General features: G+C 41.7%; 3 protein-coding genes across 3 annotated transcripts; 1 reads left to right on the forward strand and 2 right to left on the reverse strand. All coding sequences in view use genetic code 12, as the record gives it.

Moving 5' to 3' along the window:
* Positions 1 to 11,541: 11,541 nt before the first annotated feature.
* Positions 11,542 to 12,738, reverse strand: HYR5.4 (hyphally regulated cell wall protein; the record flags this gene model as incomplete). The annotated part of the gene is made up of 1 exon (XM_001386730.1): positions 11,542 to 12,738. A coding segment is annotated over one exon (1,197 nt), but the record flags the coding sequence as incomplete, so codon positions are not given.
* Positions 12,739 to 16,637: 3,899 nt separating this feature from the next.
* Positions 16,638 to 18,374, forward strand: HOL32 (putative ion transporter similar to the major facilitator superfamily; the record flags this gene model as incomplete). Its single annotated transcript, XM_001386566.1, has 3 exons — positions 16,638 to 16,843; positions 16,895 to 17,488; positions 17,531 to 18,374. 3 exons carry the CDS (start codon positions 16,638 to 16,640, stop codon positions 18,372 to 18,374), a joined length of 1,644 nt encoding a protein of 547 aa, XP_001386603.1.
* Positions 18,375 to 20,387: 2,013 nt separating this feature from the next.
* On the reverse strand, positions 20,388 to 26,720 carry ADD2.1 (ATP-dependent DNA helicase; the record flags this gene model as incomplete). The annotated part of the gene is made up of 1 exon (XM_021359333.1): positions 20,388 to 26,720. One exon carries the CDS (start codon positions 26,718 to 26,720, stop codon positions 20,388 to 20,390), a length of 6,333 nt encoding a protein of 2,110 aa, XP_021215009.1.
* Positions 26,721 to 27,036: the final 316 nt, after the last annotated feature.

The raw sequence follows: 27,036 nt of genomic DNA on the forward strand, positions 1-27,036 counted from the left end.
ATTTACACCAGCGATGGAGTTGAAACTACAGGTACATTCGATGTTGTGGTGACTGTCGATCCAGAAGGAGTCTTGAGTACGTCGTCTTCGTTGCTCAACTTTGACACTGAATACACTACCACTGCTATTTACACCAGCGATGGAGTTGAAACTACAGGTACGTTTGACGTGATTGTCACAGTTGATCCAGAAGGAGTCTTGAGTACGTCGTCTTCGTTGCTCAACTTTGACACTGAATACACTACCACTGCTATTTACACCAGCGATGGAGTTGAAACTACAGGTACGTTTGACGTGATTGTCACAGTTGATCCAGAAGGAGTCTTGAGTACGTCGTCTTCGTTGCTCAACTTTGACACTGAATACACTACCACTGCTATTTACACCAGCGATGGAGTTGAAACTACAGGTACGTTTGACGTGATTGTCACAGTTGATCCAGAAGGAGTCTTGAGTACGTCGTCTTCGTTGCTCAACTTTGACACTGAATACACTACCACTGCTATTTACACCAGCGATGGAGTTGAAACTACAGGTACGTTTGACGTGATTGTCACAGTTGATCCAGAAGGAGTCTTGAGTACGTCGTCTTCGTTGCTCAACTTTGACACTGAATACACTACCACTGCTATTTACACCAGCGATGGAGTTGAAACTACAGGTACATTCGATGTTGTGGTGACTGTCGATCCAGAAGGAGTCTTGAGTACGTCGTCTTCGTTGCTCAACTTTGACACTGAATACACTACCACTGCTATTTACACCAGCGATGGAGTTGAAACTACAGGTACGTTTGACGTGATTGTCACAGTTGATCCAGAAGGAGTCTTGAGTACGTCGTCTTCGTTGCTCAACTTTGACACTGAATACACTACCACTGCTATTTACACCAGCGATGGAGTTGAAACTACAGGTACGTTTGACGTGATTGTCACAGTTGATCCAGAAGGAGTCTTGAGTACGTCGTCTTCGTTGCTCAACTTTGACACTGAATACACTACCACTGCTATTTACACCAGCGATGGAGTTGAGACTACAGGTACATTCGATGTTGTGGTGACTGTCGATCCAGAAGGAGTCTTGAGTACGTCGTCTTCGTTGCTCAACTTTGACACTGAATACACTACCACTGCTATTTACACCAGCGATGGAGTTGAAACTACAGGTACATTCGATGTTGTGGTGACTGTCGATCCAGAAGGAGTCTTGAGTACGTCGTCTTCGTTGCTCAACTTTGACACTGAATACACTACCACTGCTATTTACACCAGCGATGGAGTTGAGACTACAGGTACATTCGATGTTGTGGTGACTGTCGATCCAGAAGGAGTCTTGAGTACGTCGTCTTCGTTGCTCAACTTTGACACTGAATACACTACCACTGCTATTTACACCAGCGATGGAGTTGAGACTACAGGTACATTCGATGTTGTGGTGACTGTCGATCCAGAAGGAGTCTTGAGTACGTCGTCTTCGTTGCTCAACTTTGACACTGAATACACTACCACTGCTATTTACACCAGCGATGGAGTTGAAACTACAGGTACATTCGATGTTGTGGTGACTGTCGATCCAGAAGGAGTCTTGAGTACGTCGTCTTCGTTGCTCAACTTTGACACTGAATACACTACCACTGCTATTTACACCAGCGATGGAGTTGAGACTACAGGTACATTCGATGTTGTGGTGACTGTCGATCCAGAAGGAGTCTTGAGTACGTCGTCTTCGTTGCTCAACTTTGACACTGAATACACTACCACTGCTATTTACACCAGCGATGGAGTTGAGACTACAGGTACGTTTGACGTGATTGTCACAGTTGATCCAGAAGGAGTCTTGAGTACGTCGTCTTCGTTGCTCAACTTTGACACTGAATACACTACCACTGCTATTTACACCAGCGATGGAGTTGAAACTACAGGTACGTTTGACGTGATTGTCACAGTTGATCCAGAAGGAGTCTTGAGTACGTCGTCTTCGTTGCTCAACTTTGACACTGAATACACTACCACTGCTATTTACACCAGCGATGGAGTTGAAACTACAGGTACATTCGATGTTGTGGTGACTGTCGATCCAGAAGGAGTCTTGAGTACGTCGTCTTCGTTGCTCAACTTTGACACTGAATACACTACCACTGCTATTTACACCAGCGATGGAGTTGAGACTACAGGTACATTCGATGTTGTGGTGACTGTCGATCCAGAAGGAGTCTTGAGTACGTCGTCTTCGTTGCTCAACTTTGACACTGAATACACTACCACTGCTATTTACACCAGCGATGGAGTTGAAACTACAGGTACATTCGATGTTGTGGTGACTGTCGATCCAGAAGGAGTCTTGAGTACGTCGTCTTCGTTGCTCAACTTTGACACTGAATACACTACCACTGCTATTTACACCAGCGATGGAGTTGAGACTACAGGTACATTCGATGTTGTGGTGACTGTCGATCCAGAAGGAGTCTTGAGTACGTCGTCTTCGTTGCTCAACTTTGACACTGAATACACTACCACTGCTATTTACACCAGCGATGGAGTTGAAACTACAGGTACGTTTGACGTGATTGTCACAGTTGATCCAGAAGGAGTCTTGAGTACGTCGTCTTCGTTGCTCAACTTTGACACTGAATACACTACCACTGCTATTTACACCAGCGATGGAGTTGAAACTACAGGTACATTCGATGTTGTGGTGACTGTCGATCCAGAAGGAGTCTTGAGTACGTCGTCTTCGTTGCTCAACTTTGACACTGAATACACTACCACTGCTATTTACACCAGCGATGGAGTTGAAACTACAGGTACGTTTGACGTGATTGTCACAGTTGATCCAGAAGGAGTCTTGAGTACGTCGTCTTCGTTGCTCAACTTTGACACTGAATACACTACCACTGCTATTTACACCAGCGATGGAGTTGAAACTACAGGTACGTTTGACGTGATTGTCACAGTTGATCCAGAAGGAGTCTTGAGTACGTCGTCTTCGTTGCTCAACTTTGACACTGAATACACTACCACTGCTATTTACACCAGCGATGGAGTTGAAACTACAGGTACGTTTGACGTGATTGTCACAGTTGATCCAGAAGGAGTCTTGAGTACGTCGTCTTCGTTGCTCAACTTTGACACTGAATACACTACCACTGCTATTTACACCAGCGATGGAGTTGAAACTACAGGTACGTTTGACGTGATTGTCACAGTTGATCCAGAAGGAGTCTTGAGTACGTCGTCTTCGTTGCTCAACTTTGACACTGAATACACTACCACTGCTATTTACACCAGCGATGGAGTTGAAACTACAGGTACGTTTGACGTGATTGTCACAGTTGATCCAGAAGGAGTCTTGAGTACGTCGTCTTCGTTGCTCAACTTTGACACTGAATACACTACCACTGCTATTTACACCAGCGATGGAGTTGAAACTACAGGTACATTCGATGTTGTGGTGACTGTCGATCCAGAAGGAGTCTTGAGTACGTCGTCTTCGTTGCTCAACTTTGACACTGAATACACTACCACTGCTATTTACACCAGCGATGGAGTTGAAACTACAGGTACGTTTGACGTGATTGTCACAGTTGATCCAGAAGGAGTCTTGAGTACGTCGTCTTCGTTGCTCAACTTTGACACTGAATACACTACCACTGCTATTTACACCAGCGATGGAGTTGAGACTACAGGTACATTCGATGTTGTGGTGACTGTCGATCCAGAAGGAGTCTTGAGTACGTCGTCTTCGTTGCTCAACTTTGACACTGAATACACTACCACTGCTATTTACACCAGCGATGGAGTTGAAACTACTGGTACGTTTGACGTGATTGTCACAGTTGATCCAGAAGGAGTCTTGAGTACGTCGTCTTCGTTGCTCAACTTTGACACTGAATACACTACCACTGCTATTTACACCAGCGATGGAGTTGAGACTACAGGTACATTCGATGTTGTGGTGACTGTCGATCCAGAAGGAGTCTTGAGTACGTCGTCTTCGTTGCTCAACTTTGACACTGAATACACTACCACTGCTATTTACACCAGCGATGGAGTTGAAACTACTGGTACGTTTGACGTGATTGTCACAGTTGATCCAGAAGGAGTCTTGAGTACGTCGTCTTCGTTGCTCAACTTTGACACTGAATACACTACCACTGCTATTTACACCAGCGATGGAGTTGAGACTACAGGTACGTTTGACGTGATTGTCACAGTTGATCCAGAAGGAGTCTTGAGTACGTCGTCTTCGTTGCTCAACTTTGACACTGAATACACTACCACTGCTATTTACACCAGCGATGGAGTTGAGACTACAGGTACATTCGATGTTGTGGTGACTGTCGATCCAGAAGGAGTCTTGAGTACGTCGTCTTCGTTGCTCAACTTTGACACTGAATACACTACCACTGCTATTTACACCAGCGATGGAGTTGAAACTACAGGTACATTCGATGTTGTGGTGACTGTCGATCCAGAAGGAGTCTTGAGTACGTCGTCTTCGTTGCTCAACTTTGACACTGAATACACTACCACTGCTATTTACACCAGCGATGGAGTTGAAACTACAGGTACGTTTGACGTGATTGTCACAGTTGATCCAGAAGGAGTCTTGAGTACGTCGTCTTCGTTGCTCAACTTTGACACTGAATACACTACCACTGCTATTTACACCAGCGATGGAGTTGAAACTACAGGTACATTCGATGTTGTGGTGACTGTCGATCCAGAAGGAGTCTTGAGTACGTCGTCTTCGTTGCTCAACTTTGACACTGAATACACTACCACTGCTATTTACACCAGCGATGGAGTTGAAACTACAGGTACATTCGATGTTGTGGTGACTGTCGATCCAGAAGGAGTCTTGAGTACGTCGTCTTCGTTGCTCAACTTTGACACTGAATACACTACCACTGCTATTTACACCAGCGATGGAGTTGAAACTACAGGTACATTCGATGTTGTGGTGACTGTCGATCCAGAAGGAGTCTTGAGTACGTCGTCTTCGTTGCTCAACTTTGACACTGAATACACTACCACTGCTATTTACACCAGCGATGGAGTTGAAACTACAGGTACGTTTGACGTGATTGTCACAGTTGATCCAGAAGGAGTCTTGAGTACGTCGTCTTCGTTGCTCAACTTTGACACTGAATACACTACCACTGCTATTTACACCAGCGATGGAGTTGAGACTACAGGTACATTCGATGTTGTGGTGACTGTCGATCCAGAAGGAGTCTTGAGTACGTCGTCTTCGTTGCTCAACTTTGACACTGAATACACTACCACTGCTATTTACACCAGCGATGGAGTTGAAACTACTGGTACGTTTGACGTGATTGTCACAGTTGATCCAGAAGGAGTCTTGAGTACGTCGTCTTCGTTGCTCAACTTTGACACTGAATACACTACCACTGCTATTTACACCAGCGATGGAGTTGAGACTACAGGTACATTCGATGTTGTGGTGACTGTCGATCCAGAAGGAGTCTTGAGTACGTCGTCTTCGTTGCTCAACTTTGACACTGAATACACTACCACTGCTATTTACACCAGCGATGGAGTTGAAACTACAGGTACGTTTGACGTGATTGTCACAGTTGATCCAGAAGGAGTCTTGAGTACGTCGTCTTCGTTGCTCAACTTTGACACTGAATACACTACCACTGCTATTTACACCAGCGATGGAGTTGAGACTACAGGTACGTTTGACGTGATTGTCACAGTTGATCCAGAAGGAGTCTTGAGTACGTCGTCTTCGTTGCTCAACTTTGACACTGAATACACTACCACTGCTATTTACACCAGCGATGGAGTTGAAACTACAGGTACGTTTGACGTGATTGTCACAGTTGATCCAGAAGGAGTCTTGAGTACGTCGTCTTCGTTGCTCAACTTTGACACTGAATACACTACCACTGCTATTTACACCAGCGATGGAGTTGAAACTACAGGTACATTCGATGTTGTGGTGACTGTCGATCCAGAAGGAGTCTTGAGTACGTCGTCTTCGTTGCTCAACTTTGACACTGAATACACTACCACTGCTATTTACACCAGCGATGGAGTTGAGACTACAGGTACGTTTGACGTGATTGTCACAGTTGATCCAGAAGGAGTCTTGAGTACGTCGTCTTCGTTGCTCAACTTTGACACTGAATACACTACCATTGCTATTTACACCAGCGATGGAGTTGAAACTACAGGTACGTTTGACGTGATTGTCACAGTTGATCCAGAAGGAGTCTTGAGTACGTCGTCTTCGTTGCTCAACTTTGACACTGAATACACTACCACTGCTATTTACACCAGCGATGGAGTTGAAACTACAGGTACATTCGATGTTGTGGTGAGCGAAGATGCAGATGGTGCATTGACCACCTCGTCTTCGTTGATTGAACCTATTGATCCAGCGACTTCGTCCTCGGTGGTTGATCCTACAGATCCTGGTTCTCCTACAGAATATACAACGACTGCGGTGTACACCAGTGACGGAGTAGTCACAACAGGTACATTCGATGTTGTGGTGAGCGGAGATGCAGATGGTGCATTGACCACCTCGTCTTCATTGATTGATCCTACGGATCCTGGTTCTACTACAGAATATACAACGACTGCGGTGTACACTAGTGACGGAGTAGTCACAACAGGTACATTCGATGTTGTGGTGAGCGAAGATGCAGATGGTGCATTGACCACCTCGTCTTCGTTGATTGAACCTATTGATCCAACGACTTCGTCCTCGGTGGTTGATTCTACAGATCCTGGTTCTACTACAGAATATACAACGACTGCGGTGTACACTAGTGACGGAGTAGTCACAACAGGTACATTCGATGTTGTGGTGAGCGAAGATGCAGATGGTGCATTGACCACCTCGTCTTCGTTGATTGATCCTACGGATCCTGGTTCTACTACAGAATATACAACGACTGCGGTGTACACCAGTGACGGAGTAGTCACAACAGGTACATTCGATGTTGTGGTGAGCGAAGATGCAGATGGTGCATTGACCACCTCGTCTTCATTGATTGATCCTACGGATCCTGGTTCTACTACAGAATATACAACGACTGCGGTGTACACTAGTGACGGAGTAGTCACAACAGGTACATTCGATGTTGTGGTGAGCGAAGATGCAGATGGTGCATTGACCACCTCGTCTTCGTTGATTGATCCTACGGATCCTGGTTCTCCTACAGAATATACAACGACTGCGGTGTACACCAGTGACGGAGTAGTCACAACAGGTACATTCGATGTTGTGGTGAGCGAAGATGCAGATGGTGCATTGACCACCTCGTCTTCATTGATTGATCCTACGGATCCTGGTTCTACTACAGAATATACAACGACTGCGGTGTACACTAGTGACGGAGTAGTCACAACAGGTACATTCGATGTTGTGGTGAGCGAAGATGCAGATGGTGCATTGACCACCTCGTCTTCGTTGATTGAACCTATTGATCCAACGACTTCGTCCTCGGTGGTTGATCCTACAGATCTTGGTTCTACTACAGAATATACAACGACTGCGGTGTACACTAGTGACGGAGTAGTCACAACAGGTACATTCGATGTTGTGGTGAGCGAAGATGCAGATGGTGCATTGACCACCTCGTCTTCGTTGATTGAACCTATTGATCCAACGACTTCGTCCTCGGTGGTTGATCCTACGGATCCTGGTTCTCCTACAGAATATACAACGACTGCGGTATACACCAGTGACGGAGTAGTCACAACAGGTACATTCGATGTTGTGGTGAGCGAAGATGCAGATGGTGCATTGACTACCTCGTCTTCGTTGATTGAACCTATTGATCCAACGACGTCGTTCTCGGTGGTTGACACTATTATCCCAACTAGCTCATCTTCGATAATTGGTCCTTTTTATCCAATGAACTCTTCATCGGTGGTTGTTTCTATTGATCCAACTAGTACATTTTCATTGATTGACACTATTGATCCAACTACTTCATCGTTATTGACTGATTCTATTGATCCTATTGATCCAACGAGTTCATTTTCGTTGATTGACCCCATAGATCCAACGAGTGCATCTTCATTGATTGATTCTTTAGATCCAACGAGTTCATCTTCATTGATTGATTCTTTAGATCCAACGAGCTCATCTTCATTGATTGACCCTAGCAGTGCAACTACTTCACCCTCGTTAGTTGATCCTATAACGAGTTCATTGATTGACCCTATAGATCCAACGAGTTCATCTTCATTGATTGATTCTTTAGATCCAACGAGTTCATCTTCATTGATTGATTCTTTAGATCCAACGAGTTCATCTTCTTTTATTGACCCTATAGACCCAACGAGGTTATCTTCATTGATTGACCCTAGCGGTGCAACTACTTCACCCTCGTTAGTTGATCCTATAACGAGTTCATTGATTGACCCTATAGATCCAACGAGTTCATCTTCATTGATTGATTCTTTAGATCCAACGAGTTCATCTTCTTTTATTGACCCTATAGACCCAACGAGGTTATCTTCATTGATTGACCCTAGCGGTACAACTGCTTCACCCTCGTTAGTTGATCCTATAGATCCCGTTTCGCCTACAGAATTCTCAACGAGTGCGGTGTACACTAGCGTTGAAAATCTTTCGACGCTTGTAACGTCTACAATATCCTCTTTGCCAAGTTCCACGTTGACATTTGTCACCGAAATTTCATTGTCGTCTAATTTATTAAAATCAAGTTCGTCAATCGGACAAGTTGGATCTGAATCAACCGCGATTGAAAGTTCTACCGTATCTCTTATTGATGAGCTTGAAAACTCTGGTTCCAGGGCCAAGAATTTGTATGCTACTCCTGTTATGGCAGGATTAGTGGCAGTAATAATTCTTTTTTGATTCAATTCTAATCGAAATGTAATTACTTCTATTGCATTTTCAGCTGACTATTTTAGAGACCATCATTATAATTCTTTTCCTTCGTTGCTTTGCCTGAGAGCATTCTTATGGCATGATATACATTTTAAATTTAATATTAGATCTAGTTACAAAGTACACATATGTATTAAAAATGTTCTTCACACACGTAGGTACGCAACATAGAAAACGCACTTACGTACATTTATTGCGAAGCCTCTCCAAATGCACAGTATTCTCTTAATCCACCGAGTTTGCTTTAATTATCTCGTGGTAGACACAAAAAATGTCCAGGAATAATCAAACAGGTTAATCCCGTTCGCACTACCTTTTATTTTTCTATTTTCTTAGGAACGACCTAAAACTTGACAGAATATATTCGCGGAAGGATTTGCTTAATTCTGCTACTATGATGTTATTAAAATTCAACATAATATTTGATACAAATAGAGCCAATTTGATTTGTCTTTACTTAACTGCGGCCCTATACAGAAAGAGGTAAAAGGAATTTCGGAAATAAGATTTGAAAGAAGTGAAAAAGAAGGTATTGAGGTCTAGGGGGTCAAAGCGATAGTCAATGAGTGTCATATTCTAAACAATTAATGTCACAGCCAAACATAAGAGAGTTGCAAGAGAGAAAGTGGATCTCATAAAGTTAGCAGAACCCTCGTAGACCGGGACAGAGGGGCTGGTGTAATTGGAGATAACATCTGGAGCTGAGGATTCTGGGGATTCTGGAGCTGGGGATTCTGGAGCTGGGGATTCTGGAGCTGGGGATTCTGGTGACTCTGGTGAAACAGGTTCTGCTGTTGTAGTAGAAGGTGAAACTGAGATGGTGATAGTGGTGAGGATAGTCGAAACAATATCATTAGGGCCAGTCACTGTGTAGGCAGTGGTGTAGACTTCAGCTGGAGGAGAATCAGTTGCTACTGAGGCAAATGTCACAATCGAGGAAGTAGAGTCATCTGGACCCTTGGCGAGAAACGTAGTAGGCTCTGATGCTGGAACAGTGTAAGTAGTGAATTCGCCGTTTGGTCCAGTGATTGCAACAGTTGAGTTATAATCTGGTGCTGTAGCAGTAGATGGAGCAGGAATTGGAGCGGTAGTTACATATGTACTAATCGAACCATTTGGACCAGTAATGGTAACAGTAGTAGTACGACCGGCTTCTGTTGAAGTGTAACCAGGAGCAGTAGTGGTAATATAGGTTGTAATTTCTCCCTGTGGACCAGTTGTAACTATTGTAGTGGTTACACATGGTTCACTAATGATTTCAGTAACAGTCGAACCAGTAGTAGTAGTTATGTAGGTAGTTACTTCGCCTTGCGGGCCAGTAGTTACAACTGTGGTCGTAATGCATGGCACAGTAACAAAGTCTGTTGTGGTGTCGGTTGTGGTGTAGGTTGTTAAATCTCCATTTGAATCAGTTTTTGTGATAATAGAAGTAACGTAAGAGGGTTCTGTGCTAGACGTATTTTCTGAAGTTGGGTAGCTAGTTGGAACTTCGACGATGACGGTATCAGTACCACCAACAGTATCGGTAATAGTTTCAGTGGTGGTGAAAGTGCCGGTCCAGGTAGAAGTAACGGTGGTTTGAGGGTTTGATCCGTACAGTGTAGGAACTTCGACGATGACGGTATCAGTACCACCAATAGTATCGGTAATAGTTTCAGTAGTTGTGAAAGTACCGGTCCAGGTAGAAGTAACGGTGGTTTGAGGGTTTGATCCGTACAGTGTAGGAACTTCGACGATGACGGTATCAGTACCACCAATAGTATCGGTAATAGTTTCAGTAGTTGTGAAAGTACCGGTCCAGGTAGAGGTGATAGTAGTAGTTGGGTTTGCTCCGTACAGTGTAGGAACTTCGACGATGACGGTATCAGTACCACCAACAGTATCGGTAATAGTTTCAGTAGTTGTGAAAGTGCCGGTCCAGGTAGAGGTGATAGTAGTAGTTGGGTTTGCTCCGTACAGTGTAGGAACTTCGACGATGACGGTATCAGTACCACCAACAGTATCGGTAATAGTTTCAGTGGTGGTGAAAGTGCCGGTCCAGGTAGAAGTAACGGTGGTTTGAGGGTTTGCTCCGTACAGTGTAGGAACTTCGACGATGACGGTATCAGTACCACCAATAGTATCGGTAATAGTTTCAGTAGTTGTGAAAGTACCGGTCCAGGTAGAGGTGATAGTAGTAGTTGGGTTTGCTCCGTACAGTGTAGGAACTTCGACGATGACGGTATCAGTACCACCAACAGTATCGGTAATAGTTTCAGTAGTTGTGAAAGTACCGGTCCAGGTAGAGGTGATAGTAGTAGTTGGGTTTGCTCCGTACAGTGTAGGAACTTCGACGATGACGGTATCAGTACCACCAATAGTATCGGTAATAGTTTCAGTAGTTGTGAAAGTACCGGTCCAGGTAGAAGTAACGGTGGTTTGAGGGTTTGATCCGTACAGTGTAGGAACTTCGACGATGACGGTATCAGTACCACCAATAGTATCGGTAATAGTTTCAGTAGTTGTGAAAGTACCGGTCCAGGTAGAGGTGATAGTAGTAGTTGGGTTTGCTCCGTACAGTGTAGGAACTTCGACGATGACGGTATCAGTACCACCAACAGTATCGGTAATAGTTTCAGTAGTTGTGAAAGTGCCGGTCCAGGTAGAGGTGATAGTAGTAGTTGGATTGCTGGCACACGTTTCAGAGATAGTGGTGGTGGTAGTGAACCAAGAACCTTGGCTATCAGTGGCAATGACAATACCGTCGACTTCAGTACATATTGATCCGTCAGAGTTGGTGGATACAATTGTAGTGGTAGAAGTAGTTGCACTTGTTCCTGGTGAGTCGGGAAGTGTCTTACAAGGTTGACATGCAGCTGGGATACCAGGGTTTGGAACTGGTCCCGAATAAGTTACTGCTCCAAAAGGAACAGAAAGTAATCCAAGATCATCGTCAGTAGTTATAGAGAAGAGACCGTTGTCGTAACCAGTACCGATAAGGAAATTTTGCGATAACAAACCAGCACCACGAAGGGTCAATATGCCAGCTGAAGCATCATAATCCCAGGCATCAAGTAAAGGAGGAAGATTGACAAGTGGAATATCTAAACCAATTGTGTTACCGTTTCCGAATCCAGCGACGGTGAAAGTCTTTGGAACACTGATGGCAGTAGCTCTAAGTGAAGATGCCAGATCAGCAAGATAGATTGTTTGGTTTGGATCGATATTCAAGAGGGTATTGGAAAAGAAGATGCTGGAGTCTGTATTGGCAGTGATACAACCTGTACCGACAATATTGTTAGTCTGAGTATAAAGTTCATTGTACAAACAGATTTGACCATTGTTGTTTATTGTTCCCAATGGAGCACCAAGAAGAACTGGACCAGTAGATCTTGTGTTCTGGTAGAAAACCAATAAACCATTGTTGTCCCAGGTGGCAGATGTAATCAGCTGGACTGGAACAAGAACAGAACCATCACCTCCTAAGTACATTTCACCATTGTTGGTGAAGGAGAGACCGACAAGATTGTAAACAGGCGCAGTTAATGATTGTAACGCATTGAACGAAATAATACCATTATTTTCAAGACTACCCAATGGAGAAAGAAGAGTGACTGTGGATGCAATCAAACTAGAAGTACTAGTAATGTAAAAACCAGAACCCTGACCGACTTTAAGGGAACCGGCCATTGCACTAATGGCATTGTCGATAATAGACCAATAGACACCATCTTCAATTGTAATATCACCAATATCCAAGTTAAGAAAACCTCTGTTGATTGTATTTTGGCTGATGGTGACAGCCATCGCCATAGAGAATAGAGAAACACATGCAGTCAAGTACTTGCTGAACAACATTGTGGGGAGTGTCGATGCTTGTCTGTTATTGTGGTGTCAATCCGAACTGAATGAATTTGAATTTAGCTGCAAAAGCCACCGACTTTATAGCACCGTCTAACACCCTAACTATCTGTTTGTTTGCATTTTTCATTTAGGTAAAATTCGTTCTAGCTATGTTGCAAATGAAGCCAATATCAACTTCTATGCAAATATACGCCCTATCCATGTAGGGGAAGTTTTAATTGCGTTTCATTTGTAGCCAGCTGGACATCAATTGCTTCTCCCATTAAATCGACCCAATTAGTATATTTCAGCATGTGCCTACCTAACAATAGAACATCTCTAATGTGCTGTTTATCTGGAGAACAAACAAATAAGTCTTTGCTTCAGATATCAATGCTAACAGGCGATGACCATGCTTACAGCAATAAGATCTCAGTGAGGACTACTAATGAACCATAGGACAAACGTTGCTGTCTCTGTGGTATCGATCGGGCAATATGCCGATCGGGCTAGTGGGCGGAAATTCATCTTTGAGGTTGTCGCCGCCCCTAAATCTCGCATATTGGAGTTGCTGTCGTCTATGTCCTGAATTTGAAGATCTTTTCCAATTCTGGAAATTTTGAAGTCAGGCACTCAACGCATATGACACTAATTTCTATCAACGATACAGTCAAGCTGATATGTACGAACTGATATCAATACGCACAGATTAGGCATAATTGTCACTGGTTACTGGCAGACATCTTATTGTCAAAGCATGTAAGCACTGAAGTTAAAGCTGGCAAGATGCATATCCGATGTTTGGATTGTTGTTGATCTTTTCAAGGAGTGAAACTTCAACGTCTGGCAGTTGTTTCGGTCGCTTAATTAAAGATGAAGACCTACGCGAATCTTTAAACTCTTTTTCCCTAAACAAGACACAAACAAAATAGTGCGCAATCCAATTTTTAAGACCCTTGATAAACACATTTTCTATATGATACAAAAATGTTATGATATCGGATTGACATTTACGATTTCTAGATTCAACTACATACTCGTAAAGCATTTAACGCCTTGCCTGCTATCTTTGGCCCAATCACAAATTTGAGAACTAACTGAGCTAACTGAATAGTAAATAATTTCCTAATTGGTGAGCAAATTTTTCCTTTTAGGCAAACGAGCACCCTGTCTTTCGCGGCACAATTTCTTTCTTCGGGTTAAATTGATGTTTTGCTAGAAAGTTGATCTAGTCATCCTCTTCGAGAGATATACAAAAGATATCATCATTTTGTCCCAATGTAGAGACTACTTTTAAGAGTCAGAATGTTGATTTTTTATGATTTGGCAACTTCACACTTATAAGGTGAAGGAGTACCCAAATCATTATTAATTTCGACGAATTAAGATCATAGCTACTCTCTTTTAGGCAATGTTAAACCCGCAAATATTGTAGAAGTAGTGGTACCCAATAGTTGCTATAGAACGGGTTACTTCGTCCAGTTAGGGTAATTAAGGGCCCTAACGTAAGGACAGGCGGACCCACGCTAGTCGGGCGCGGGGGGTTTTAACTATGGCTTAACTATGGTGCGAAATTTTCGATAAGAACGAGCTTTTATGTATTAACCTTCACGTGTTATATCTTGTGACCAAGGACCCCAAATTTTAAATTGAAGCATTAATTTGTAAGACAAGCATACCCATTGTTCAGTAATTCAGTAAATAAAAATGCAAGACAAAATAAATAATGATAGTATAGTATTAAAGGTAGAAATTGAGTTACTAGCGATTTGAAAGATCAGTGGAGTTATGTGTTTCCGGGGAAGTGAGAATTGGTGAATTGGGGAGTTGAAGAGATATTTATATGAGAGTAGTTCCATGTTGAAGAGAGAAGAGAAGTGCGCGCACTTTCTATCAATATCTCAGGCATATGATTCTTGTGAATATGATTGCTGTTGGCAGTAGCATTGATGTGTAGTGTTATTGGAGAGAGAATAATAGCAAGACAGGAGCACCTAACGAAAATATAAACACGTGATCGTAAGACGGAGACCAATTAAACGTGATGGAAAATAAGTTATAGGATCTCAGGAAATATGGTTTCCGAGGTTTGTAACCTCGGATTGGACTCAGGCAGATACCCGAAACAAAAGACTACTATTTCTTAGAGCCAATTTGTTGAATAACCCAACAATATTAGAAGGGTTAGAAGATATGAAGAATATATTAAAGCCAGAGTATTCCTTCTAGTTTATACCTATGTAAAATAGCTCTTATGTGACTAATACAAGTCCATATCCATGTATCCAAATCTAGTCGAAAAAGAAACCGGTCTCAATATACAGGTATCACGTCAAAACGTAACGGGAAGTTGTAGTATATACAGGTCTATAATTTATATATACTGCTGGATTTCCCTGGATCTAACTTATTCCAATTTTAGAATAAAAGCAGAGTTAATATATAAATAATATATCGGGAACAGTTGGAAATAAAAGGGGCTGTATATACCTTTGGTATATCCCTGTTTTATTTTGAAATTTTGATCATTGCGTCATAATGAGTAGATTCAGTTTCTGTCCAAGGAAAGGACGATCCTGGATAATTTCCATCAAAAAGGAATGAATGACACATACATTTCCCTCACTCTCTACTACTGGATATTTTTAGTCGATACATGATAATTCTGTATCTATGTTTAAAGATATGGTTGGGTGCAGAAAAGTGCTGCTTTTTATCACATCTGCAAAGAATAGATCTGCTTGAGAGGTGACGAGATAGACGAATACTGCAAGTATGTGAAAATAACATGTCAAAATTCGTATCGTCTGATTATCCTATTCTATGGAATCATAAATGCGACACCAGAGATCATGCCCTAGAAGAGCTACAATTTCATATACTTTGTAGAGATGACTTACACGATAAAATCAATTAAATGGTCATTACCAGCATACCAATTTGATGTAGGTGGCTGCCGCCGTATTTGCCTATCAGCGATCAAACTATAGAAGAATATCAAACCACCTCACAAAATGATGCACCAAATACTAATGTGCATTACTGAATAAGATACAAAAATGAAACTTCTAACCATGAACAATAGTCTCAAACACATATCGAAAAATTCTTGATAATTCATTTGTGTCATTAGACATATCCTATATTTCATGGTAAGATAGAAAAAGTAGATTCAGTGTAGTAGTACAGGATTATCTATTGAACACCAAAGAAGGTTCCAACTGTGGTGAAAAGAACTAGAGATGAATATAAGAGGTGATGCAAGTTGTTTAGAGCCAAAAATATCAATAACCAAAGAGCAATGTTAAAGCATGCATTGTTACACCATTGCACTATAACTATTGAGGATTTAATTCTTGGGGTCTTTTGTGGTATAAATGATATAGGTTTCAATTAAGTATTGATCGGAAAATCTACGAACTGGTGAGAATGTAAACTTTGATAGAACGAATGAAATTTCAACTTGAGATAGCGTGCTTAATATCTAATAGTAAAAGGAAAGTCCTGCAAAAGTAGAAGATAAGGGGTTAAAAACTCTCTTGAAGATTAGATAAGAAAGCAGTAGATCTTGCAGGATTTTGTACATACTGTATGACTGAATGTTAAATAGACCTGAATATGCAAAATTTATATAATTGGCTAAAAGACGGGTAGCTCTATCCATTTCTCTATCATCGATAGTAGGAGCGCAATCAAAAAGACTCCCCAATCTGGATATAACTCCCGCATTTCCTATTTTGTGTAGTTTTCGCGGCTAATCACCTTCGCATAGAGATTAGCTCTTCCAGGATGATAGTAAGTTTCTCCTCCCTGTTGGAGGCGGATATATAAGGACTGAATCTCGTCCACTACCAGCATCTATTAATCAAAGTATATTCTACAATACTGGAGCTGTGAAAACATTGGATCTTATGATGTTGCAATCATCCATAGCTCAAAACGAAAATGATTTGGTACCTGGAACAGTCCATCTTGTTGACATTCGGGGAAATTTAAAAGTTAAGAAGGATGCTGAAGGAAAAAATATCATCCTTCAACCTCAACCATCTTCAAACGTTAATGACCCTTTGAGATGGCCCCAGTCCAAGAAAATAAAACAGTTTTCCTTGTTATGGATCTGGTAAGTTCTGTCGTTCTGTCTAAGTAAATGTTACTGTGCTAACCAATTTAGGGCGTTTCTATTAGCTGTTTCTGTAAATTTTTCAGGGCCACTATGGGTACCTTGGTCTGAGAGTTTTAATTGCTCTTTTTTTCAACTAAATGTGTCATCAGCGCTATGCTTTTTGTTCCTTGGTATTGGCTGCTTATTTTTGCAACCTACTGCACTCAAGTTAGGTAGGCGTTTCGTTTACTTAGTATGTACAGTGATAATCTTAATTTCTAACATAATTGGCTCACAAGCAACAAATGTGAAATATTTATATGTGGTCAATATCTTGGGAGGATTTGCTGCTGCACCGGTTGATTCTTTGGTAGAAATTTCCTCGACAGATGTGTTTTTCCAACACGAGAGATCAACAGTATTCAGTTTGTTAATATTAGCTTTATATGCCGGAAGTGATTTGGGCCCTGTTGCTTGTGGTTATATTGTGGAGAAGCTAAGTTGGAGATGGTGCTATTACATTCAAATTATAATTTACGGTGTCTTACTAATTATTCAGATATTCTATATGGAAGACACCACATTTAGACGCGAATACAATGCCGAGAGTCTTGAAGCTGAGATCTTAGCTCAAATCAAATCGAATAAGACTCCAGAAGAAAAGTACTCTGGAAGAAAAGAAAAAGATTCGAAAGTCGAAGTTAGAGTGAGCTCAATAGAAGCCATTGATGATATTTCTTCGAACGACACATCTTCCATTAATTCCTCCATTCCTAAAAGAACTTATTGGCAAAGAATTAAATTCATCGAGTTGGAATACAATGATACCAGATCTTGGTTAACTATATTCTATAGGCCATTCTTGTTAATTTCATTTCCTGCAATCATATGGGGAGGAGTACTTTACGGAGCTCAGATGATGTGGTTGTCTCTATTAGCAACAACTCAATCTGAGATATATTCTGCAAGTCCATACTTCTTTTCGGTTCCTCAAGTAGGATTAACTAACTTGGGGGCTTGTGTTGGTAGTTTACTTGGAATGGTATATGGTGGCACCTTCGTTGATTACCTTGCTCTAAGGCTAGCAAAGAGGAATAATGGAATTTTAGAGCCTGAATTCAGATTGTGGGCAATGTTTGTTCCCACATTTTTCAATGCAGGTGGCTTATTAGCATATGGATTAGGCTCTTACTTGGAAGCGCATTGGGCTGTATCTGTCGTAGTAGGTCAGGGGTTGTTAGGATTCGCAATGAGTTCATCAGGTGCCATTTGTTTAACTTATGCAGTGGATTCTTACCCCAAAGTTGCTAGTGAGGGACTTGTTCTCATGTTATTTTGTCGTAATTGTATTGGAATGGCGTTCACATTTGCTATTCAACCTTGGTTAGACAGAAACGGTTTGAGTATCACCACTTGGCTAATGTTCATGCTTTCCCTTATTATTAATGGCAGCTTTCTTTTAATGATAAAATGGGGTAAAGAATTCAGAAGGTGGACTGCTGCAAGATACGACAAGTACTCTGATCCCAGGTATGGTCAAATATTCTAAAAGTGATGAGTTGATCTTGTTGTTCGAACCCAATATGGACTACGAGAAGCAATTCAAATAGACTGATTTGCGCTGATTGCAAAATATTCTGTTCTTACTTAGATCTTTCAATACAATCTAATTTAAACTTTACACTCTGCTGACTTCTGATTTACAGAGAGCGATTCACTTTTGACTGTAGTTTTAATTATGAGTGGAATTAATTGAGCAAAGTATAAACAAAGAATGATTAGTCATTTGTCTGGGCGATCAGATTTAGGTGTCCAAATTGCAGCCTACATGATCGAATGAATATTCACCTGAAACCTTTCTTTCCGAAATTGAACTCTTCAAAATATTCGATAAAGTTTTTCTGCTAGCACTTATGTGTAATATTCAGTAAATGAAAAGAACAGAAATTCTTAACTTGAATATGTGGAGAAGCTGAGGCAAAGAAGCGAAAATCTCGGTATAATGATTATACGAATTGCTCTGAATATCAAATACTAGTCTATTTTGGTACAACAATCTTAGTGCCCCTAAATATGTTGGAAATTAATAGGATCAGCACCTTTAGTCCTATTAACTTGCCGTCCATTCTACTTTGTAAAACAGACTGGACCATAGAACATAATTCCTCAGAAGTGCGCACGAAATCGTGTCTAGATACAATCAGATAAATGGACATATCTATTCTGCAAGACGCACCTAAACATGGAGTTTCATGAAGAATGCCTACAAAGTACTTTAGGAATTGATTCCTTGGCCAACTAAGGCAATGTGTAGTCCCTTCGGAGAGTAGATTGCTGTTGCTTTTCTTATATTGTAGCATTGGCAATTCAGCGAGTACATACGTTCACGGCTTCTTCAATCTGGCTGGGTGCAATTTTCAATAACCCTGTGTGAATACTTCGAGAATGCCGAGCCCTGTGTAATTCTCCCTACAACTAATCTCCCCCACTAAAATCGAAAAGAATTGTAACCCCACAACTTATTTTAAGTAGTTGGTACCCCCAGGGTATTTATTCCGTGCCCTCCACCAAACGTCTAATATAAGCCTTGCATGTATGGGCATTCTCTATTGAAAATTATTTCACAATAACTCCCCGTCTTCTAATGCCTCTAATGTTCGTCCGAAAAGATAAACTTACTTGATATCTAGTTTGATCCCAAGACAATCGAGGTCTATCCATTGATTTTTTTCGGTGATCCTAAAAGAGTCAAATTGATTTCCTGGAGCAGAAGTAGCTGCAACTATTAAATGGAAGAATCTATTCCATTCTCTCGCCACTTTCTTTATAGCATCTTGATTCAAGCTCTTTCCAATAGATTCAATCTGGGATCTGTTCATATGGCCTCCGAAAGTATTCCTTTTTCTTCTGTAGCTTATTGAAGTAAGTCTCCCGTGGATGCAACTACTAAGAATTTTGGTGAAGTTTACTAAGCTCCAGTTAGGTGAAATCTTTGAACAGAAATCTACAAGACGTTTTGATCACTGAAGTTTGCTTTGTAATGGATCTGACGGGCCAAGTTTTCATGGATGTTTGTGGAAGTGACGTAAGGTATGCGCTAAATAATGGGTGCGAAACGACATTTATGTTGTGGATGTCGCGGAATGTCGTATTTTTTGAGTCGTGACAGGCAAAAGTACGCACCTCGGAACTGCACAGCAAGTGTGATTTTTTGCCCGTGACAGGCGCACTACGCACCTCGCCTGCACACTATGTGGATAATTTAACTATGGCGCATACAAATTCGTTGCGATAGGCGAGGTTGCACAATCTCGCTTGCGTCTATTTGACATTTTGAAAAATTTTGCGCTCCGTTGGCACGGCTTTCAAATTGCAGTGTTGACGTTTCACGCTGTGGCAGTATAATTATGCAATTGAGGTTGAACACCCTGGGACAGAGACAGTAGTATTACTTACGTACCTAATCTTCAATGAATGTTGTAAAAAGATTGAGTTGTTTTTACCGAAAGAAGAGGTTTTTTATTTAGAATAGCATACATACGATTATGAAAACGAATACACTTCATGCATGTCTTCTCTTGTTGACACAAGCATGACACCGCTCCTTACCAGCCTCATAACAAGTTTGTTCAGTTAAACGCATATGTCTCATTATCATTAAATTAACACAAGTGTCCAATAAGTCTCGTTGAAACTCAGTCGAATAAAAGTTGAGCAATACCATTTCTACCTTCCCACTGCTCAATTGACTGCCAACAAGCAATTCTATCGGGTTGTTAATCGAATATGCAAACAAGACGGTTGTATGTTTGAACATATGAAGACCAACCATCGCCTCTGCCGTAGTAACCACAACCCTGATATTCTCACTGGCTATCTTATTTAAAGCAGCTGCTCTGGCATCTGGGGATCCATAGATACCTATACTTGGAACCTCAACGGCCATTCTATTTAACAAGTACGACACTTTATCAGAAGACTCGGCAATCACAATTGCCGAACCCAAACTCCTAACTTTGTCTATAACCGTCTGACATATTGACGTGGTACTAGGCTTCTTGAAAAGAGTGAACTCTTTATGAGGCAAGAGTGGTTCCTGTGACGACACCCTCACCAAGGATTCGAGATTAAATAATGTACTCAACGTATCGTCTTCCTTCTGTGAAAGGAATGACGTCAAAAATACTATTGGTACATTTTTGTTTCCTTCTATCACGTATTGTTTCATTTGCAAAATATGTGCATCATCAACCACCACCCGGCGGAGATAGGTCTTGCCTCGATAATTAGTAGACTGAATATGTCTGACTACCGAATCAAGATGTCTAAGGTGGCCGTCTTCAAGCAGCATCAAAAGAACATCATAATTGTTGACCTGTCCAACAGAACCATCATACGTATGCACCTTGAAATTTTCTGTTAATTGGCGGATGGTGGAGTTGAGTGTAGAAATATAAGGTACCACAAATATCGTAACACAGTGAGTCTTTTTACCTCGATTGGTCCGGCGAAGACTGTTAGTACGCTCTGCCAACATCGCAATAATGCAACAAGTCGTCTTTCCCAGATTAATAGCCACCATCATACTGAAGCAATTAGCTACATCCGATGTGGCCTGTTGTTGGCCCTCCTTGAACCTAAACTGTTGTCCAAATATCTTTCTGCCTGCCTCCAAGAGTTCCTCTCCTGTCAATTTCGGTGGTTCGTTCCTAGTAAATATGCTAGGCGTAAATATCTGAAGAGTCCTCATCTCCAAACAGGTATGCCAGGCTGCCAGACAGTCTCTCATTCTTTGAAGCATGACATGATTGTAGCCATCTCTATTTGTGGCATAACTTTCGACAAACCTACTAAACGAATGCCCAGCCTGTTCGGCAAGGGTGTTGTCAATCTTGATCTGTAACCCAATCATCCCAGAGACGTTCGCCCCAACAAAATATGAAAGCACTTGTCTTATTTCACCGTACATGATTCCTCTAAGCTTTGGAGTTGTTTTATTTATGAACTTACGGAACGATTTTCCAAGAGTAGTACTGCTTTTGATTCCCTTCTCTCCCATGAACAAATGGAGCTTGTATTTATCACTTAGTTTCTTAAACTCTGTGAGGCTCAATGAACCGGTTTGTTCTTGGTATTCAACAAGAGTGTATTCGAATGGCCGGACAAAATAGATATAGTGAGCCAAGCATTCTGACACCTCTTCGGGCAACATCTTGAGAATAGGACGTTCTCGACTATATTTCATACTGTTCTTTCCATTGTTGGTAAAGAGGCCAAGCATCCCATCAGCAACAAATACATTACTTCCCAATCTTTCTTCGTTACGAATAAGAACCAGGTATAATTCCGTTAAACGATACGGAGACCCACACGTCAACAAGATCATACAAAAAAAATAGTTGTTCAATCTAGAGAGTCGGCGACGGAAACACTGAAGACTTTTGACATCATACTTATCAACCAGATTAATTTCCAAGCATCTGTCGATGTCCCTTTGATCCCAGTTGTAACTAGTTTGAGGCATTCCAACAACTCTTGGTTTTTGTGCTGCCAGCATCTCATGCATGGCCATAGTTGGCGTGATGTTGATGTCCACGAAAAGTTCCTCGACTTCAAGTACATATTGCTGAATGGCATCATAGACCCATTTTTTGATGTCGTTGAGTCCAACTTCAAATGTATTTATTCTTATTATGTCTCCAACACGTAGCACGTTCATGGTCCTTCCAAATGTTCGAGGACTCAACGAGTGTACATCGGCACTGAACTTGCGAAATCGGCCGAAATTGAGTGATATGGAAGCAGACTTGTTACAATCCTCAACAAAAGGATGGACATAAGACTTGTCTTTTTTCATCACGTCCACAGCTATACATTTGAATGCAAAGGATAGGCCACTGCAGAAATCGCAGCGGTACGACTTAATTTTGAATCCTATTCCTCCTTCATCAAGAAGACACACCATTAGACTGCTCATAAAGATATCGTCCATGTAGTTTAGGTCGTCTTCCTGCAACACTAGCACCGGAGACAACAACCAGAACGCGCCAAATATCTTCATTTGACCGAAAAATCTTCGTAATCCCTGTTCTTTGTTGGCACAGAATACTTGATCAAACGCTTCCATTGCTTTGTGTTCCTTCAACTCGCACATTTTCATGGCAACATAGAGGAATCTGGCTAGCGCGAGTCCATATCGCAGGGCAGAGTTTGGAGTGCTACAGAACCTGGGGTTATCGATGAGCGCTGAGAGAGAAGATCCGGTACTCAAAGCTAATCTTTTCTTCGTTACATATTTCTTGCACAATTGTACCAAACGTGGCCATCTTTTGTCATTAGCCATGTTCAAAAATGAGCGGAACTTTGTATACTCATGCGCTTTGTATCTGGATAAAAATGGATCTACAATTTGCAATTCCGCAGAGCTATCTGTTGGTTCGTGAAACCCAGCGGCTAGGTTCAGTTGAATTCGGAAGTAGTTTGTCTTGGCCTCTACATTCCGAACACTGTAACCATACACAACATGCTTTTCAGGTCCCTCTTCTCGTTGGTGCTTGGCTTGTTTGATATGAGCGGTAACGCTGGAGTGGTGGGCAATGAACTTACACACATGACACATGTAGTATTTAGTTGGCTGTATGCAGTTATCTACCAACTCGAAATCGAGATGCTCTCCGTTGCCATTTTCCACCGCCACCACTGGACCGTCATATTTTACTGCTGCTTGCAAAGTGGCAACTTGCTGCTGGTGACGGGGTGCCAACATGTATTCATACTTTCTATCCATATTGTGGAGCATGTAGGATATTAACTCACTCCTCACGCTCAGCACTAAGTCGGCAAAGAAGACCTTCCTCAGCAACCTGTGTGTTATACTTCGGAACCACTTCTGCGTGAAATCATAGTATAAGCCAAGCTCCTTCACTAGCAAGTAGTTGTGCTTGGCCAAGAATTGGTCGGGGAGCATACCTAGCTTGACCTCTAACCATTTCACTTTGCTTTCATATTCTTCCGCCGTCCACCCAGGCCCACCCATAACCCATTGTGAACTCAGACCTGTAATTTCTTCAACAGTAGCTGCAGCTTCGGCTTCAGCAACATCATCTGGAATACCTATTGCATAGTAGAGGCCCTTTGGTCGCTCCAAAAGGTATCCTTTGAAATCCGCACTTGTGTCATGACCAGCATGTTCTCTTCCGACCATGCTCGCATAATCACGCCTGTGCCTGGAAAACGCAGTTTTTGTTTTAAATATCTGATAGCATTGTTTACAAAAGCATAGTTTCTTCGAGTAAGCTACTTTGGACAATTCTTTGGCCCAGTGGATGTGTCCTCTGGTTACTTTCTTCTCGAATTTGCTGGAGTCAATGATTTGAGTGCTAATGACACGGTCCACCAAGTTTCGAATACGGCTTTTGTGGTCACCAATATCTTCCAATGTGTTTTTGAAAAACTTTGAATTCACGTCAACATACCGCTCTTCTGTTATGTAGTAGTACAAGTAGAAGATAGGATCGTAAACTAACCCATGGGAGTATCTCAATAGTTCAGAGACCTCGATTTCTTCTTCCTTGGATGGAGGTGGAAGAGATTCAGGTTCTTGTTCGTAGTCGCTGGCCTCTTCGTCTGTGGAATACGGCTCCACTATGAATTCAGGGTGTGTGACTGGTGAACCCAGTCCATCGTCGAATGAAGGAATAACAATATCTTCGTCATCATAATCGCCATCCTCCGATTCGCACGTACTGATTGATTCGCTTGACCCCAATATTACCAAGAGATTGAATCCCGTTGCGGCCCTGATTGCATACCCTTCTCGACTGATGAATCTATCATGACCAGTATTCTTTGCATGACGGGCAGAGCTTCTTAAGTTTTCATTGTTCTCGTTGAATCCTATTACAAAGCCACATTCCGAACAGTACGTATGTATGTTTGGAGGAAGCCTGGGAAAGGGACGGAGAATTTCAAATGTTCTACCCTTGGTATCTATTGGAATTCTATAGTACTGAGGCATAAGATCGACCCATTCCTCAACATCTTCCAACATCTGGGTATATTGTGCATTTGACACTGTTCCCATGAGAAAGGACCTGAAAGCCCTGGAGGTGATGTCAAGGAAGTGTTGTTGTCCTCTCAGCCAAAGAAGATTGTTAATTTGACAAATACCCTTCTTTTTTAACTGAGACCATCCACTAACAGTGGAAATCCTAACAGTTTCTTCGTCATATAATAAATCTGCTTCTGGTTCATATTCATTATCAAGACCATCATCGGAGGTATCATAAGCTGAAATGTCTGATTCGTCATTATCCGATTCAGTATCATTATCTATTGCAATGTCAATCATTTCTTCATCATCTTCTTGTGCATCATCTACAAAGAGATTATCCGAATCAGAAGAATCGTCAAATGATCTAAAGTCACCTTCTTGAACTTCATCTTCTAAGAGAGTATCCGACTCAGATTCTCCATTTACTGCTGTCAATTCGTCACCTTCTTGACCATCTACTGTGAGATTTTCCATATCAGAAGCATAGTCTACTGACCCCTCAGCTTCTTGTTCATCGCTCAGGAAGACAGCACCAGAATCAGAGGCATAATATTCGAGATCGGGAGCCTCCTCTCGTTGATCTTCCAAAATGTCTGTCATTCCTCCACCCAGTGCTAATAAGAAAATAGTCCCCAGCTCCATTCTGTATCCCATCCCAGTTAGAACATTAAGGTTATCGACATCACAATGGTCATCGATGATAGCCGAATTGATACAATTAGGGCAGTACTGGATCTTTGAAGGTGATAAGCCATGTAGGGGTTCTTTCAACCATTCAAGACATATTTGTACCTCGGACAGCGTATTAGGGCTGGCTAACAAAAACCAGTAGTAGGAATTCAGCATTACTGCATGCATGTGTGTTTCAAGAAACTTGCATTTGTCAATGATAGAAGACAACGAGTTGTGAACAATTTCGGAGTTTCTATCCAAAAACACACGTTCATGTTCGTGCCAGTACAACCCCATATCAGGAATGTATATGATATTGGCGTATTTTTGCAAAAAGGCATCAGCGGTCATATTCTCAGATTCTCTCACACAGATTTTGGTGATAAGAGGGCCCTTGTATTCTACTTCTAAGTCTCTATTGGTGAAGCGAGATCGACGATGGATGGGAGAAGAGCAAGGTATGGTTGGACTCAGGGCAGTCACATTTGGAGTGCTTGGTGGAGGAGTAGCAGGTAAAGAAGGCATACGTGGGAATTCCTTCAATAGAAAGAAACCCCCCAGTTCCACTCTATAGCCTTCTCCCCTTCTCATGTATCCATGACTTGCACATTTCACTGGGAGGTGACCAATGTTTCTGGTGTACTTACAGGAATCACAGAAGGCAAATTCTTCGGCTTCAATGCCAGGGATAGGGCTTGGAATGGTAGCCACATTCACAATATTTGACTCGCGTTCTATTTGGTTGTAATAAGGTGATTGTTTTGTTAGTTTGCTAATGAGGTCAAGAAATCTTTGCTTTGACTTTATATATAATTTGGAGCTGGCATATTTCGAATCCGAAGAGATAAAATAATGCCTTTTTTCCAGATAGAAGTATCCTAGAGACTCAACAAACACAAAGTAATTTTTGGCCAAGTAGTCAAGTTCGTCTTTGACATTTGTCCTCGCTGGAGTAGATTGCATTGAAGAACATGGCAGGCTCCGTCTAAACGATTGAGGGCTCGACCAAATATGCTCATCGGTAGAAACGAGATTGGAGTTTTCGCATTTGATATCTACTTGGCTGAAGTCGTCTAGAGCATCTTCGAAGTTCTGGTCCAGGTCCAGGTCCAGACCCAGATCCAAAGTTATTGGATTATGACTTGAATAGCCTGGTGCTTGAGTATTCATTCTACTTTTAGTATACGTTACTAACTAATTTGAACACAGGAAGGTCTGGAGGATGATCTTGAAGTTGTAACTAAAGTCGCCACTGTTTCAATTATAAAAGAGATTGATTATTAATAAAATAAAGCAGAAAAGTGGGATTTTGGGCCATATATACAAAGAGTTTAGGGAATTCACCTAATCGGGAATAATACATAAATTACTTGCAGAATTGTAATGTTGACGTTAAAAAATGTGCCTAATCTTAAACCTTCTCTTCTCGCTGTCTATTTATTCCTATCAATGAACCTAGTTTTTCGATCGATGAACCTAGGTGGCT

This window comes from Scheffersomyces stipitis, chromosome 8, assembly GCF_000209165.1.
Source record: "Scheffersomyces stipitis CBS 6054 chromosome 8, complete sequence".
In the NCBI taxonomy this organism is placed as follows: Eukaryota; Fungi; Ascomycota; class Pichiomycetes; order Serinales; family Debaryomycetaceae; genus Scheffersomyces; species Scheffersomyces stipitis.